The sequence below is a fragment of the Apiospora marii genome, assembly GCF_038362585.1.
Source record: "Apiospora marii strain CBS 49790 chromosome Unknown utg000001l_segment0_segment0, whole genome shotgun sequence".
NCBI lineage: Eukaryota > Fungi > Ascomycota > Sordariomycetes > Amphisphaeriales > Apiosporaceae > Apiospora > Apiospora marii.
The window spans coordinates 1,808,239-1,821,791 of record NW_027117372.1 but is presented as its reverse complement, the minus strand read 5'-3'; the positions used below and the strand labels follow the sequence as shown (position 1 = coordinate 1,821,791).

The 13,553-nt window shown below is 54.3% G+C and overlaps 4 protein-coding genes across 4 annotated transcripts; 2 read left to right on the top strand and 2 right to left on the bottom strand.

Annotated features, from left to right (window-relative positions):
* Positions 1-336: 336 nt before the first annotated feature.
* Positions 337-1,357, bottom strand: PG985_000601 (uncharacterized protein; the record flags this gene model as incomplete). The annotated part of the gene is made up of 2 exons (XM_066820370.1): positions 337-876; positions 929-1,357. 2 exons carry the CDS (start codon positions 1,355-1,357, stop codon positions 337-339), a joined length of 969 nt encoding a protein of 322 aa, XP_066691249.1.
* A 511-nt stretch (positions 1,358-1,868) lies between these two features.
* Positions 1,869-2,682, top strand: PG985_000600 (kinase phosphorylation protein; the record flags this gene model as incomplete). The annotated part of the gene is made up of 2 exons (XM_066820369.1): positions 1,869-2,463; positions 2,519-2,682. 2 exons carry the CDS (start codon positions 1,869-1,871, stop codon positions 2,680-2,682), a joined length of 759 nt encoding a protein of 252 aa, XP_066691248.1.
* Positions 2,683-4,263: 1,581 nt separating this feature from the next.
* Positions 4,264-9,606, top strand: PG985_000599 (hatpase c domain-containing protein; the record flags this gene model as incomplete). The annotated part of the gene is given in 3 exon segments (XM_066820368.1): positions 4,264-7,287; positions 7,337-8,736; positions 8,751-9,606. 3 exon segments carry the CDS (start codon positions 4,264-4,266, stop codon positions 9,604-9,606), a joined length of 5,280 nt encoding a protein of 1,759 aa, XP_066691247.1.
* A 202-nt stretch (positions 9,607-9,808) lies between these two features.
* On the bottom strand, positions 9,809-11,346 carry PG985_000598 (uncharacterized protein; the record flags this gene model as incomplete). Its single annotated transcript, XM_066820367.1, has 4 exons — positions 9,809-10,947; positions 11,024-11,138; positions 11,204-11,241; positions 11,301-11,346. 4 exons carry the CDS (start codon positions 11,344-11,346, stop codon positions 9,809-9,811), a joined length of 1,338 nt encoding a protein of 445 aa, XP_066691246.1.
* Positions 11,347-13,553: the final 2,207 nt, after the last annotated feature.

Genomic DNA, 13,553 nt, shown 5'->3' with positions numbered 1-13,553 from the left:
AGTACCTAGAATGAGCTGCGACCTCACCGTGTAATAATCAATCTTAATTGACATGTCTATCTAGCCCGTGTATTTACGGTCTGGGGTATCAAATCCTTTCTTGTCCTCGCAAACCAGTAACGCCAATAAAGATGCAATTACCTGCTCTACTTATTCCCACCATGCACGCCCAGCAGCAGAGACGGTCTTAGAAGGTGTTGGGGTAGTCGGTTGACTCTCCTTGCCACCATCAGGCCCCGTCTTCTTCTTTTTCTTCACCCTCCGGCGGGTACTTTGGTCAACCGAGCTGGGCTCCTCGTCAACTCTCAGCAGAGACTGGCCAGCCGACTTGCCTTTCTATGATGCAGTCGGCGTGAAACCAGTCTTGCTCTTCTTGCGCCTCGGCTTAGAGATACCGCCCGTGGGGGTCTTGGGGGTCTTGTCGCCCGACTTGCCGTCTTTGCCGGGCTTGTCGCCGGGCGCGGAGGCAGGGCTCTTGTTGATGCCGTCGGCGGCGGCGGGGATGGTCAGAGGGTTCAGCACGGGGGGCTGGAGCTTCTCTTTACGGCCCGTCGAGGACAGGTGGAAGTCGCCGGGCTTGCCCGTGATGGGGTTCTCGTCCATGTACTCCCCGCCGAAGCGCATGTGGATGGCCCAGGTCTGGTCGGCCAGCTGCGGCGCCAGGGTCGTTGACTGGCTGGTCTTCTTCGTCTCGGCTTGGCCCTTGCTCGTCTGGCTCTCGGGCATCGGGGTCGCCTCCTTGGACGCCAAGGTCTGCGGCTCGCGGGTCTGGGTGACGGCGGGTGGTAGGCGGTACTCGTGGCCGGTGGCTGGGGACCAAGTGGTCGCCTCGTCGGCCGCAGGGAAGCATTTGCTCAAATAGGAGGATATCGTCGTCTGTAGACTGTTAGTATACTACAGGTAGATAGTGACCAGGGCGTATATTTACCATGCGAAAGGTCAAAATGTCGGCCAGAGTAGGCGCCATGATAATGTTGTCGCCCACAACGTAGTAGGTCGCATGGATCTCTACTGTATCCTCCTGATCAGAGTTCTTGCGGCGTGTCTGTTTTCGAATGACCCAGACGCCAGTGCCGTAGCCGGGGCCCGTGACGGCAGGCTGCTCGGCGACCATGAATTCCAGTCCTGACATGGTCTTGAGTCGGCCTTCCAACGCCTCACGAGACTCGACATACTGGACCATGGTGGGATTGAACTGGGCCTGCTGGAATAAGACGGCATTGTTGCACGTCTTGTCGTAGAAGGGGGAGCTGGCAAAGTACCACAACACGGTGTTGGAGTGGATGCCGCCCATCTGCATGACCAGGTTCGAGTCTCTCCATTGGATCTCGTCCAGCGCAAGACCGTTGAGCGACATCGCGAAGCGGTTGATGGCGCGCCGCCGTTCGTCGAGTAAAGTAGATCGGGTTTTGTTCGGGGGGTATGCCAATGCCCGTTGGAACCCGTGTTCTGGGGAAGCCTGGAGGTGGCAGAAATGCAGATCTAGAAGCTCAGCTGGAAGCTGTCGGGTCTGGAATTCGATAGGCCAAATTCGGTACCTACATCCATCCTCCCGACCTTAGGTGACGTGGGGTTGCCTTTGTTTAGCGCATGTAAACCTTGCAAACACACCTGCACGCCCTGCCTGGGAAAGCTAGTGCTCTAAAAGTCCCTGCCCCACAGCGTCAATTCGTACTGAACATGGAGAAGTCAACGAGCCTCAATCTAAAGATCAACACATCATCCAGACCATATCTACATCAAGTAATCAACATAAACATTGCGCGATCACATCGAACATTTTACTACCTGCCCAAAGCCGACCATTTTTAATCAAACAGCCGTTTCGAGGCGATCATCAATAGCAGGCACAAACGCGAACCGCGGCAATGGATCTCGTTTCGAGTATCCGCAAGTCAGGATCCCGCGGTGGTGTTAATTTCAGCTGGGACGAAGTCGCAAGCTCATCGCATCGCGAGAATTACCTAGGTCACAGTCTGAAAGCCCCAGTCGGTCGATGGCAAAAAGGAAAAGATTTGAACTGGTATGCCAAGAACGACGCGACCGGAGCTCCCAGCGACGAGACCGAGGAGGAAAGGGCAGAACGGGAACGCCGCGAGGAGATCAAGAGAGTCAAGGAAGCGGAAGAAGATGCCATTGCAAAGGCTCTGGGCCTACCGCCACCCGTGCGCAACCAGAGTGGCGCCAACTCTGTCGAGGTGAGCAAGCCTCGCCTGGGACCTGAGGAGGAGAAAGCAGCGACGCCAGCGGACAGTGCTGTGGAACCCCGTTCGTCACACAGAAGACATAGGGATCCAGAAAGACATCATCGACGGAGACACAGAAGCCGCAGCCGAAGCCGGGAAAGAAACCACGACCGGCAACGCCACAGGTCACCAAGGGCGCGAGGAGGGCGCTCATCCGATGAACGCAATAGACACGATGATGGCGATTACAAGAGAACGGTAGATCGGGACGCTGACCGTGAGCGAGATGGGCATCGTTCAAGGGGCAGAAGACATGACGACGACCGCTCCAGTCATAGACGTGGAAGAGATCATGGGCGTGACAGGTCGACGAGCCCCAAGGCCCCCTCGAGGCATGGCGAAGCTAGGAGGAGGCCTAGGTCTCGCAGCCCACGGCAACGGCGACGGAGCAGAAGTCCTGATTACCATGAGCGGTAAGCTGGACATATACATCTAGTTGCCACCAGTTTTGAGGGAACGGTGTCAATGAGTTCAGACTGTCCCACACTCATACGAGATTATTTCAGGCTCATAAGCATACAACTAGAAAACTTGATTTCTCAGGTATAAAAGCGCCCAGCCTTTGTCCCCCCCTTATATTAATAAAAGGGAGGGTAAAAGGAGTCAAAAGGCAGAAGAAGAAGAAATGATACCCGAAATGATACCCGAATTTTACATGATAGCACACCTCCTGTTTTAAGCAAGACTTGAGAATGAGAAGATGGGCTTGTTAGAACGGCAAACCCTCTTCGGATTTCTTGGAACAGTGAATGAAAGTAGGAATACTGTGAAAGCCGAATAACATAGGCAACAAAGCATGGAGTGGCCATGGCCAACGGCTGTAACAGTACCACAGACCTTCTTGTGCCGTTGGGGAAACAGGGGCGTATCAGACAATATATTGCATCCCCCCAACATGGAGAAGAGGAACAATGGTCTTAGGCTAGGCTAAATGGTATGCGGAGGTAATAGACAACAGACTGGATGATGCTTACAGAGGCTAAGGGGCCTGCTCTGTTATGAATTCAGAACCATTATGGCCAGAACTTAGGTAGGTAGCACTTAAAAGGAAGACGTCGAGGCAGATAGAGGTGATACCTTGGCGGAATCTATCCCTTGTGTCGTGCGCTGCAGCTCGAAGTAAACTCATGCTGGTTTCGCACCTTGTTCAAAATTTGGCAACTGGCTAGTGGACGATACCTTACCCAATACACTGAGTCCTCGTCAATCTGATAAACAGTCCATACCCACAACATCTGCGCAACACCTTTGGTGGACGGTTATGGAGTTGGTGCAAGAAAGGCAAGTACCGGGTAGGCCACACACATTGGATCGAACTGTACCTCAGACCCGGAGTTAGTGGAGTTTGAGGGCTGTCGTACTGCCTTAGCCTCCTGGGCTGGAACTTGAGCCCCTCCTACGAACCTGGGCAGAACCCTGTAAGCTGGGGTGGTTTGGGAAGCCAATTGGCTGCTTTGGGTGTGTCAACATCAGCAGTGCCTGCCTGCAGGAGGCAAAGTTGAGCTGATGATGCATCCATCGTCAGGTACACCAGCAACTGTACACACGCCTGATTATCTGGTGGCTTTGTTGACCAAAAACACCTTCTTGTTTACATACCGTGTCGTTTCCTCGGGAAATCTTCCATTCTTGTAGATTAGAATCCATACACTAGGACTTAGCGACATATGAAGGCACCTCGGTTTTGAGCATTGTTCTTTTACACCACTGCCGTCTGCGCCAGAAGTACTTAAAGACTGATTGTCGGCTAGTCACCTGCCCGTCTGTCTTACACACACATCGCTTCCGCCTTCCGTGTCTCAGCCTTTCGTCGACTCGAACTCGCCCTGCTGCTATCCGCTCTGCCATGATATAATCGACGACCTCATTTCTTGTGAGCCCGTCCTGCTTACCTTCGCCGACATCAGGTCAGCAACCGATCCGAGCCGTATCCCCACACCGACTTCACCGACTTCGCTACAAGTACAGCTTTAATCGCGATAGCCCGAGTGTCTCGATCGGACTTCGGCAAGCTATTATGGATTATGGGAGGCTGCGGGCAGCTGCCCTTAACCATGGCGAGGACGAAGAGGCCGTCACAGTCGATACCCGCGCCCTGATTGACAAGGTCCTCGCCCGCTACTCGGGAGAATGGACAACACTACGAGAACTTGTTCAGAACGCTGCCGATGCACAAGCAACAACCGTCAAGGTCAAGTGGGAGACCCTGCCCTCCACCTCTGTACCTTTGCCGTCCACACCAGACCGATCCGAGCTACTAAAACATGTAATACAACACCATACACTGCGGCGCCTAGTCGTCTCCAATGATGGGCAGCCCTTCACCAAGACGGACTGGGGAAGGTTGAAGAGGATCGCAGAAGGCAACCCGGACGAGACCAAGATCGGCGCTTTTGGTGTCGGATTCTACAGTGTCTTTGCCGACTGCGAGGACCCCTTCGTCAGCTCGGGAAGCGAGGCTATGGCGTTCTACTGGAAAGGGAATGCCCTTTTTACACGGAAGCTTCTGTTGTCGGACGAGCAGAAGAGCAACGATACTGCCTTTGTGCTGGACTATAGAAACACGACCACTCCTCTTCCTAACTTGCTGTCGGTCAGTCAGTTTCTGGCCACCAGTCTGACGTTTGTTTCTCTGCAAAAGATCGAGTTCTGGATCGATGATTACGAAATTCTGTCGCTCCGCAAGATGACCAGTCCCAGCGCATCGGTGGCTCTTTCGCGCGACGTTGATCCTACGACGAAGGATCGCTTGATGAAAATCAACCAAGTCGACCGTTCCAGTGCTCAAATTGACGCATCGTATATGAGTGCGATTGGCTGGAAGCCCCAGGTGGCGACTGCAAAGACAAACGAAGCTTATGGCATGAGTAGCTCGGAGATGCCGTCGCTCAGGAGTTTCTTTTCCAGATTGACCTCAAATACGGCTATTTCGTCAAAAGCATCAAAAGCTGCGAAGGAGGAGAAGGCGGTCCAGGAGGCTATTGCTGAAGACATCACAGCCATTTCGACCTCTACCATCTTTTTGAAGGTGACCACAGCAGCTATCAAGACGTCCGTGACGGCAGGCTTCTCGGCAGAGCTTGAGCGCGCTACCAAGAAGCCACCCCCTAAAGTTGCCAAACTTGCCATTCTGACGTCTTCGTACGATGAAACGGCAGCATCGGAAAGTACGAGAGGCTCAGGAGCCGTATCTAAGGCCACCGATGTATTTGCCTCCGTACTCCCAAGCAAGAAGCCTGGCGGCCGTATCTTCATTGGCTTCCCCACAACTCAGACGACTGGTGCCGGCATGCACATTTCTGCTCCGTCCGTGATACCTACTGTTGAGCGTGAAGCCATCGATCTCAATGCGCGCTGGGTTCGAAGCTGGAACATTGAAATGCTACGCGCTGCGGGTATCATGACGCGACTTGCATTTGCCCATGAAATGGAAGAACTCGAACGAAAGTTGCAGCGCATGGTGGAAACGCCAGGAGGCAAAATCGGCCCCAAGGAAGTTGCTCGGTACATGCCAGAAGCCTTGCATATCCTGAATTCGTTCACATTTGGTGATTCGACTCCAAGCGGGCAAGTTTCGCAAATCATCGAAGAGGCTTTCTGGACCTGCTATAAGAAGCCTTACATCGAGATCTACAGCACTCGAGGTGTACGCCTGACGACACAAGTGCGCATTGGCTCAGAAGAACTCAGCAAATTTGTCGGTGGCATTCCGGTAGTTCCGCCCGAGCTGAAAGATCTCGGATTTGTCAAGAAAGTAACAGACTTTGATTTGCTATCTCGTATCACGGTCGATGATGTGCGGCGCGAGCTATCCGAGTATCCAATGAACAGAGATCAACTCATCGCCTTCATACAATGGGCCTGCAAGACAGCCGTCCAAGGCGAGCTGGACCCAGCAGACAAGGACCGCTTGTTTGACGCAGCCATTGCGACTGTAAGTCAGGATGGCAGTGATCAAGGAGGCATTATCACATTGGGCGCTATCAGGAACTATCTTAGCCCCAATAAGATACCGGCTGGGCTTCCAATTCCCCCGACGACGATCCCGTTTGAGTTCACCAGCAAATGCAATTCTAACGAGCTGCAAGCGCTGGGTTGGGAATCTCTCGAGATCGTCCCTTGGCTCCGGTTCTTGCTAGAGAGTGGATCTAGCAGACCGGATAACCTCAACCTTACCAAATCGGCGCCGTTCTCAGTACATATTCTTACAGTCTTGTCGAAGAGCTGGGATAATCTCAGTCAAGGTTCCAGGGGCACCGTGGTATCCTTACTTCAAGCTCATACGGTTATGCCAACCAAGGTTGGGATGAAGAAGCCAACTGACTCCTATTTCCCATCCGTTAAGCTCTTCGATGACTTGGCCACCATTCAGGGTTGTCACGGACTGAAAGACAAATTCCTGAACGCCCTTGGCGTACGGAAGACCGTTGATCTCGACACCATCTTTAAACGCCTCTTAGACCCATCTACCGATGAAGGTTCCGGGCAGCCGAAATGGAGCCACGTCGAACTGATCAAGTACCTTGCGTCGGTGCAGGCAGATATCCCTAACAATGATCTGAAGAAGCTCAGGGAATCCCGAATCTGCCCTGCTGAAGCGGGGCCGTCTGGGCTGGAGTCGAGTAAGGGAACTACGCAGCTCTACAGAGTTTCCGAATTGTTCGAGCCCAAGGCAGCTCTTCGGTCTCTTAATATCAGGGTTCTCCAATGGCCTGGCTCCAATGCTGGCTACCGCCCGGGCTCTGTGGAGGGTAGATTCCTGACGGCTCTGGGATTGCGACCGCATCCCTCTGTGCCGGAGCTTGTGGAGATGATGTCGTCGTCCGACCAAGCCCTACGCGAGAATTCTATGGATTATTACATTACATCTCATGTTAGCAATGGCTATCATACCTTTGACATCTCATCTACCCCCAGGGCTTTTCTTCCTTTGGAAGGAAATACCTCGCAGTTGGTATCTCCTAGGGGCTGTTACACGAATGCAGCGGCTTCCATCTTGGGCTTCAATATTTTGAAGAAGGAATTGCACGTTCATGCAAATGTAAGTCGTCGGTTCTTAATAACCGAATAGTTAAGCTAATTGTTGACAGAAATTTGGTGTTGCCACCAACCCGCCCATTATGGAATGCGTCAACCGCCTGATCGGCAACCCACCATCGAGCCAGAAAGCCGCTGTTCCGTTCTTTGAGTACTTTGCATCCCGTCAAACGGATCTCCCAGGCCAGCCCGTAGCCAAACTCAAGGACGCCGCCATTGTCCCAGTAGTCCGCAAGAGACTATCGCCAACAGCGCCAGCGGAGAAGCCCAGCAGCACTGTTTCTCACATCAGCCCCAGCAATTGCTTTTTAGGCACATCGGTCACCTATGGCGAAATCTTTGATTTCGTTGACTTCGGCCAGCAGGCAAACATGTTCTTGTTTAGCTGTGGGGCTAAGAACGAGCCGACAAAGCTCGAGATCGCCCAGCTGGCGGCGTCAGAGCCAGCTCGCCTCCTCAGTGTTTTCCAAAGCTCGGAGAAATACCTGAACCTCCTCAGGTCTCTGGCAGAGGATTATCCTGTGCTGAAACGAGACAAGGATTTATGGAGAAAGATGAAGGCGTCTCGATTCCTGCTGGCCTCCAAGGAGATTAGCACCCCAAAGGAGAAACTGGTTGATGTCGACGAAGAAGAAGCACCAATCAAGCAATATCAGCTTGCGGCACCCAGCGATATTGTCATCCTGGATGACTACATTGGATACCGCCTCTTCAAAGACCGCCTTATTTGCGCCCCAGAAGAGGATTCCCTGGAGGCCTTCTATACAGCCCTGGGCTCTCAACCTCTGGGCAGTCTTGTGTCGGAAGATCTGAAGGTCGGGGCACACAATGAGAAGCAAGAAGGTGCCGTATGGCTTCGGAAACACGTCCTTGAGCGATCGAAGATTTTCATTCATGAGTATTCAAAGTATACTCGTGACCCGATCAAGCACGATGCCAAATGGCTGGAAAAGAACCTGAATGTGGAGGTTGTGCGCTCGGTGGCCCTTCGCCGAACGCTCAGGGGTACTGGCCAAACCCACACAGAAGATCGATCTGCTGCGAGTGCCAGAACGGCTAACGGATGGGTCCTATATGTTGCGTCCAAGTCATCCCGCCCCGACATGTATCAAGTTGGCCAAGCCATATGCCAGCTTATCTTAAACAGGCCGTCTCAACAAGCATACACCTTCTTTGAGCCATTCCTGAAGCTGGATCTTCTAGACCTCCGTTCCCGTGGTTATAACGTCGACCGTATCTTGCGAGCCAAGGCGGCCGAAGCGAGAATCGCCGAGGAAGAGAGGCGGCAAGCTCTGGAGGCTGAGGAAGCAGCTATCCGAGAGCGCCAGCAACAGTTCCAGCAACAAAACCAGGCATCAATGGCCACAGCTGCAGCCCGAGAAAGAAATAGAACGCCGCCTCCACAGATGCCTGGTTCCTTTGGGTCGCCAGACTCACCACCCCTGAAACTGCTGTTACACAAAACAGGAAAAGCAGGGGTCTCTTCTCCAACCTTTCTAAACGATTTGGTTTTGATGATCGCGGCGATAAAGAGGAACATCTCCAGAGCTTCCTGGACCCGCCCCAAGTACCCGAGTCGTCCAAGACGCCCGTGCAAGGCCCCCAACCTAATAAGAGCCATGGCGATAACGGCAAGGTGACCAATCCTGCTGTCATCCAACAGAATCTCCTCAACGCTGTCAAGGCCACCAGAGGCCACAACTCATCAAGCCTCTTTGCGCCTCCTAGCACGACGGAGGTCAAGGAACAAGCAACTTACTGTGACAGTACGCCGCTACAGAACCTGGACTTCGCTGCCGAGGCCTCCAACTCTATGCGAGTGTTCGTCGCCAAGGGGCTGTCTGTGGATCTTGGTCAGTTCCTTTCTGCCAACCACGGCCACATCAACTCCTTCGCTGTTCTGCTCCGCGAGGTAGGCGGCGTATATTCCATCCCGGCCACGGCGATGCACATCTTCTACGACGAATCTGGCGGAACCATCGCCTTCAACTCTTCGGGCAGCATCTTCTGCAACTTGCGCTTCTTCGTCCAGCTGCACGCGACGGGCTACGGCAACCCACAGCAGAAGGCCGAGGCTGCTGTCTGGTGGTGGGTCGTCATCGCGCACGAGCTGGCACACAACATCATCCAGCTGCACAACGCGGACCACAGCTACTACACCGAGAGCTTCATTCAGCAGTACTTCCCCAAGATGATGGTGAAGGCGGGCGAGCTGATGGGGAGGCCAGGTGCTGGACGCGCACCGCTGCCCGTACCGACGGCTGCGGGTTTGGCGGCTGCTGCTGGCCAGACCGGCGCTCCGCCCCCGTATGCAGAGCACTAATCGGCATATTGTATTTCTTCTCACATAGACGGAGTCCGATACACAGGCATAGAGACAAAGACCATGTAGAATACTCTTTACTCGAGCGCACATTGGGAGAAGGCGTTTGGTGTCTTGTATGCCAAAGTTGCATTGTACAGGGTTCAATTGATTTGATTTCTTCTCTACTTGATGCCTAGCCCTCTTCCTTCCACCGTGATTTCTAACTATGATTGCCATTACTGGCCGGGGTAGACTCCCCGTTACTTGTGGCGGTTGAGGGTTCAGCAAAAGACTTTGGCGTTCCCTTGGTCAGGCTGGCCGTCATAAAGGGGCTGTGGCTGAGCTTGTCCCAGTCGTGCAGCATGTACGAGTTCATCTCGCTCAGGCGCACCTCCTCGCCGGCCCGCGGCCGCATCTCGGCCTCGTACTCGCCGATGACGGCGCTCAGCGGCCTGTCGCCCTGCTTGGTAAGGAGCTTGACGATGTGGCCGGCGTCGTCGAGGGCGTGGTTGAGGCCCTGGCCGCGGTGGTAGGTCATGGGGTGGGCCGAGTCGCCGACGAGCGTGATGCGGCCGCCGTGGTTGTCCCACTTGTGGTCCGGCAGGCTCGGGTCCCAGTTGCCGTTGGGCGTGTAGTAGACCGTCTCGAGGTTGTCGGGCATCCAGTCGTAGGCGCTGCGCATGGGGTCGGCGAAGGCGCGGCTCTTTTCTTTCGCCTGGCGGAGGCGCTCGCGCGGGCCCCAGCCGCCGTCGGCCGCCTCGGCGTCCTGCTCGGCGGCGCTGGTCCGCCACGAGATGTAGAAGGCGAAGGTCCAGGTCTCGGGCCGGTCGGCGTCGGCGCAGTCGAGCGCCGCCAGCATGCCCATCATGCTGTCCGGGTGCACGATCAGGTTGACGAGCGGGTGCGTGCGCCGCAGGTACAGCGCCTGCTCCCGCGGGAACCGGCAGTTGATGAAGGTGGCGGCGATGGAGAGGCGGTGCAGGCGCGCGCGCTCGGGGCCCAGCAGCAGGGTGCGCACGCGGCTGTTGCTGCTGTCGGCGCCGAGGAGCAGGCGGCCGGTCGCGGTGGTGCCGTCGGCGAAGTGCGCCGTCACCGTGGCGCCGTCATCGCTGTAGCTGACGTCGACGAGCTTCTTGCCCCAGGCCACGTCGATGTCCTCAGCCATGAAGGCCCGGAAGCGCGAGCGGACCAGGCGGTAGAAGTTGTTGAGCGGGACGTGACGGATGATCTCCCCCGTCTTACCGTTGATGACGGGGCAGGCGTCGCTCGCTTTGGTGGGCGTGTTGGGGTCGGTCTGGGTCTCGATGATGCGAGCCCATTCTCCTCGCCGATGAGGCCGGCGAGGATGGGGTACGACCACTAGCCTCGATATGTCAGTAGCGGGCCTGGTGGGTGTACTTGTTGGGTAGAGGAATCAAGCCAGCGACTGGGGTACTTGAAACAGTGCTCATATCGAGGCTGCTACTTACATGGCACCCAATAGCCCAGTCCCGGGCATTGCGCGGCTTGGGGGTGGGATCTTGCTCGAAGACTTTGTAGGCGATGTTGGCCTACATGACTTGGTTCAGTTATGGTACATGGTATGAGTTGACTGGTTTTGTTCTGAGGAGCTCACCTTCTTTAGTCCATGGGCGATGGCCAGACCAGTGCTGCCTGGTTTGTCCGAAGTCAGAATACAGCAATGGCAACGGCTGAGTTTTTCTAGTACTTACCGGCGCCTATGATCAGGACGGGCAGGTCATTTTGTTGTTGTTCCATTTTGATATGTATGTACGAGTACGAGTCCGAGTCAGGCAAAGAAAATAAATCACGATACCTACTTAGCGTAGGTACAAACAAGTACAGGATGGGGGGCTGTCTACTACTCGAACAGACGACCCAGGCCACGGTTGGAAACGAGAGAGAGAGAAAACCCTATGGCATCACACCGTGAATACACCTCAGCAAGCGGGGGTGGTGCCCATCTCTACTCCATCGCTGCCGAGCCCCGGGTTGTTGGCAAATGGAGATGGAGACGGTGGAGGGACTAGTCGTAGGTTTGAGCGCGTGCCTTAGCGGCCATGGACCCTTTCCTTTCCCACGATGATAAGAAGTTGTTGTTGGCCCAAGGCGTGTGTAGTTTAGCACTTTCCCGTCCCAGACGAGTGAGTCGGTGTGCTGCAGGCGAATTGGAGGAAAGGAGAGACTTTTGATTGATGTAACCACCAACTCGGCATGTCTTCCCCGCGCGTCCCTCGTCCGACTCCCCGAAAACCTTCTTTTTGCCAGGCCATCCCGTCTGCTGGGATTTTTCTGCCTTGCTTTTTTCCCCATCGCCGTTGGCTCGCTGGCTTGAAATGGACCCGGGCCCAGAAACAAGCTCCCGCACTTGCTCCGCTCCAGCTGTGCCCGCCACTAGAATAGTGGGTGGACGGGGGACACTCCCACAGTCCCTACAGCTATGTCGTTCTGGACGACTCAGCATCTATGGAGCCTCCTTCACTGTCCTCCCGACTGCCGACAAAATGTGCATTTCCGACTGCGTAACTCGCATGGAGAGGGTGGAAGTCGGTGGGATCCACGGCGCACCCCTTAACGCCGATTCTCTACTTGCAAAAACAAGAGCCGACGTCACAGGAGGTTTTGAAGTCATCGCCACATGCGCCTCCGTCTAAAAACGTGGCATTGGTACCGGCTGGACGGTTCGGTGTGTAAGCAGAGCCTACCTTACCTTTTCTAGTGTTGGGAAATTCGCCGGAAACGGTAATTTTACTAGCTCCTGTCTCGGTCGTTTAGTTCGCAAATAGATCAATCAACGGGCCTGGAGTTATTGCAACTACATCACTAGCCTACCACCTACCATGGAAGCTGGCTGGCTACACAAACCGTCGCGCGCGAGGCTCAACCCGCGAATGATATCATAAGGCGACGATGCGATACGACGTAAAGGGTTATAAGTAGCCACGTTTCGGTGAGCGCCTCTGCGGCTGTGGATGGTATGTGGGAGGCTGTGCGCATGCCAACCCAAAGTAAGAAATGGCAGGTATATCAAATGCAAACCATGTACCTATTCTCTCTTTCTCGAGTCTTTTGGGGGCCAGAAGATTATTCATGCTGGGGTGGCATTGTTTCAGAGCTAGACAGCCTTTTTCTTACTCTTTTTCTTTCTGCGGGCGATCATGGTCGTCGTCGTCAATACATGTATGTAATTGCGGGTGCCTTGATACTTACATACCTGCCTAGCTGCGCTGCTGTGCCACGTTGCCTTACGAAACAGGCATGATGACGAACCGGTGCACCACCTCGTCTATCCACGGAATTTGATATGGCCAGAGCCGAGTCAAACCCTCGATTCGGGCCCGCATCCCGCAACCGACGATTAGGCAGGCAGGAATGACAAAGAAGATCCCCCAAACACGGTCTGTCTGTTCAGCAGAGACGAACTTCGGTCTGCCTCGGACCCCCAGGATGCAGAGGGCGCACAAAGGCGGATTGCTATAAAAAGTGTGTACAGAATGATTCATAGTGAGCGTTACTGCATATCATATGCGCTCAAACCAATGCGCTAACAAGCATTGGCTGGCTAATCGTCCTCATCATCAAACGCAATCCATACCGAACATTCCTCGATATACTGGAAATAGTCGCAACTCCTTTGCTTCCTTGAGCCTCGCGTATACGGATCGGCGTCCTGGGAATTTCTTCGCCGGCCGGTGCCGATGTCCGGTTACAAGAATGCCAAGCGGATCCTTCTGCACGTAACGAGTCACACATCTTGCATGCAATGACGATCTGTACCATTCGTCTAGAGCTCATCCTTGCGCAATGAGGGATACGCAAGTAGACCTGCCATCACATGGAACTATCCGTAATGACTAGTCCATCTGGGGAAATATAGACAGGTCTATTAAATCACGAACAAAAAAAAAAACATGTCATTGCGACTCTGCGGTTTACGGAATTTCCTGGAAAAGAAACCCACCGTA